The sequence below is a fragment of the Artemia sp. Qi Xiang Cuo genome, chromosome 4 (genome assembly GCF_049724085.1).
Source record: "Artemia sp. Qi Xiang Cuo chromosome 4, ASM4972408v1, whole genome shotgun sequence".
In the NCBI taxonomy this organism is placed as follows: Eukaryota; Metazoa; Arthropoda; class Branchiopoda; order Anostraca; family Artemiidae; genus Artemia; species Artemia sp. Qi Xiang Cuo.
The window spans coordinates 32,618,300-32,621,506 of NC_142797.1; the positions used below are offsets into that span (position 1 = coordinate 32,618,300).

The following is a 3,207-nucleotide window of genomic DNA, read 5'->3' on the forward strand; positions in this document are numbered from 1 at the left end:
ATTAAATTTAATTAATAGAGTTCTTTGTTCAGTCGGTAGAGCTTGGACTTTTAATTAGGATATCAAAGGTTCAAAACCATTAAGGGTTTATTTTTTCAATCATGGTTTTATGCCTTCAATATGATTAGGGGAGAGTCGGGAACCCTGGGATAAGTACAACTTAAAGCATAATATCTCCTACATCTACAGTCCGATTTTCTTGTATCACACATTAATCTGTGGCAAAATCATTTGGCTTTTACTGGGATTTTCTCAGATTCTTATTGCTCGAAGTAAAGTTAGCAAGACTTATTTTTCAGAGGGTCCCGTTTTGTCCCAGAGTACCACTTGTGCGGGTACTATGGGTCAGGGTGGTGGGTACTTTGGGACACCATGATAAATCAATTAAAACTTCGCATATTTTGTGGTATGTCTGTAAAAATACAATAAACTTATTAAAAAAATTATTCAACAGAGTAGTTGGTCAGGTCTGCATCAAAGCTGATCATCTTGGCAATGCGTTTGGTTCCGCCCGAGACCAGTAGAACTGGCAATGTCATCCCTATTTCTGAGCTATCGACAAAAGCTTCATCGCGCTCTTTCGGAAACGTAAACCTCCAGGCTGGAACGTTTCGTTTCAAAAAATTGACAGTGTAGCGTCTGGCTTGGCCTGAAGCACTTCACCAGAGTAGAATTTCGATCCCTGTTTCCCCTTGTACTCGACTAGAACAAAGTTACCGGAACAGATACTGGGAGTCAGAGACTCCTCTTCCGCCAATTGGAAATCTTCAGAGCAGAACGAGTCGTCAGAATTGTCGTCACACTCAAATCCCCTGTCCTGCTTCATCTCCGCTTTCGTCACTGAACGTCAGCAATCTCTTGGTAGTTTTCTTCTGAATCTTCGTCTTTTTGGCAGGAGCCGCTTTATTGCTTTTCTTGAGATCCTTCTTCTCTTTTTATGCCTTCCTTTCTTTTTTTGCAGCTTGGATCGAGTCTTTCACTGGTGTAAAAGTCAATATCTTGGATACTCCAGGCTTCCTGTCTGTCTTTCTGTTTGTAGCTTCCCTTCTTGGCAGGGGTATAATATCTTCTGGCACAACAAACGAGGTTGAATGGGTTGTAGCACTGGGACTCAGGCTCAAACGAAGCTCTTGTGGATCTGGTAAATTTTCGTCAACAGCGGCAGACTAATTTCCCGGCTCAGCAGTATCTTCTCGTCGCAAAGCAGGAACAAAGTCAGATTCTTGCCACGCTCCAGTATTCAGCGGGAAAATTCCAGGCTTTGAAAATCAACTAGTGATGTTAGTTTGAGAGAAGGCCTTAGGAAAAGCAACCCCCAGTAATTCACCGATCTCATATTCTGTCACTGCTCGACCAGGGTGAAGTCTCAACCAGTTCTCCCTTGCCTGTGACCAGTAAGTCTTTAAAGGTCCATAAACCAAAACGTCGAGAGGTTGCAACCAGGATGATGTGTGCGGCGGGAACGTAAGTAAATGTATTCCCTTTTCTTTCGCCAACCAAATTGCATCGTAACTGGTGTGAATTTCATGATTGTCCATCAGAATTAAGACAGGATTCTCTGGAGATGGACGGACATGCGATACAAAGTGCTCCAAATACAGCAAAAACAGATCCTTTGTCATCCAAGCATTTCTAGACTTATGACTTGCTGTTCCAGCAGTCTCTGGGGGGGGGGGGCTCCATCAAGGACCCTTTATAAAAAACGTGCTCGTGGTAAAATCAGAAATGTTGGGATAAATCCTTCCATAGAATTTATAGTGCCCACCATGGTCACCAGCTTTCTTCTGTCTCTTGGGAAGTCGTAGCACCAAGCTGCTTTACTCCCTTTAGGCTCAACACTCTTTGACACTTGTTCTGACATTCGTGAGCCCAGTCTCATCGAGGTTGAAGATCTGACTAGCAGGGAACTTGTATTTTGAATAAAACTCTTCAAGATTCCTGTAAAAAGTGTCAACAGTAACACGATTGAAACCAAACCTTCTCTGGATACTTGTAGGTTCCGGCCTTCGAAGCGAAATCGAAGGATGCTCTCTAAGAAAGCCATACAGCCAGTCTTTGCCTGCAGACTTTTCTGTGTCCCAGCTTGATGGATATACAAGTCCTTTTCGTTTTTCCATATGCCAAGCAAGCTCTCTGGCTCTCTTCCTGGAGAGACCATAGTGCATTCGGGCTGCTTGAAGGATGTACTCTTCAAGTTGAAGTTCCTGCTCAATCGTAAATACTCGCCTGTTGTCATAGGCGGGAGTGTAACTAAACTCTTCTTTTTTTCATCCGCTCTATTACGAAACGCAGTGGCATATCTGCTAAGAGTTGACCGCTTGACATTGTAAACTTTAGCAGCTGCTCGAAGTGGCATCCCATAAAGGTGAGCTTCTACTGCTTTCTTCATGTCCTCCTCATTCCCGAAGTAAAGCTACGGATCAGCTTTCCTTGTTTTTGGCATTCTAAAACGAAAGAAAGAGTTTTTAGTTTATATACTAAGTTTAAGTTCTTCTAAGTTTATATATTAGGTAAGATTTAAATTTAATTGAATAATTAGAATTTATGGTGTTTATGATTAAATATAGTTTCATGGAATATAGAAATAAGATAGGATTTTGTATGATATGAAGAAAAAAAATATAGAGTTTAGATTTGAAGTATTTGAGACTTAGATTCTAGGCTTTAGATTTGAGGTCTTAGATTTGAAGAATTACATTTGAATTAGCGGAGTTTATATTATGAAAAAAAATTGAGTAAATTTTTAGGGAATGTAGAAATAGCATAGGATTTTTATGAATTTTTAGATTATAGATTATTGATTTTAAGTGATTTTTTAAATGATTGTTAGAATTTATTTGAAACTAGTGGAATTTAATTCATGTGTTGAGGGGGATACGATTAGCCTTGATTGTAAAATATTTCAATTTTGGGAGTTTTTTTTAGGATTGTTGTAGCTACCTAATAACACAAGGCCCATCGAGAGTAGAAATACGAAAGAAAGAAGTCAACATAAGACAAGAAGCATCAGACCTTTTAAGTCCCAGTTTTATTGATTATAATTATGGGAAGCATTTGATTCTTCTCATAAAAAAGCTTTAATGAAGGTTCTTTCCCTGTATGGCAACCCCAGACAAGTGCATTTATGTGATTAGTGCAATGTAAAGAATAATATTGTCGTAAATAAGGTAGGACCTGATGTTAGCACTTGGTTTTGCATGGAATCAG

The 3,207-nt window shown here is 39.6% G+C and overlaps 1 protein-coding gene across 1 annotated transcript; it reads right to left on the minus strand.

The window, feature by feature from the left end:
* Positions 1-1,268: 1,268 nt before the first annotated feature.
* Positions 1,269-1,622, minus strand: LOC148953022 (uncharacterized). The gene has a single exon (XM_089087849.1). The coding sequence runs from the start codon at positions 1,620-1,622 to the stop codon at positions 1,269-1,271; it is 354 nt and encodes a 117-aa protein (XP_088943975.1).
* Positions 1,623-3,207: the final 1,585 nt, after the last annotated feature.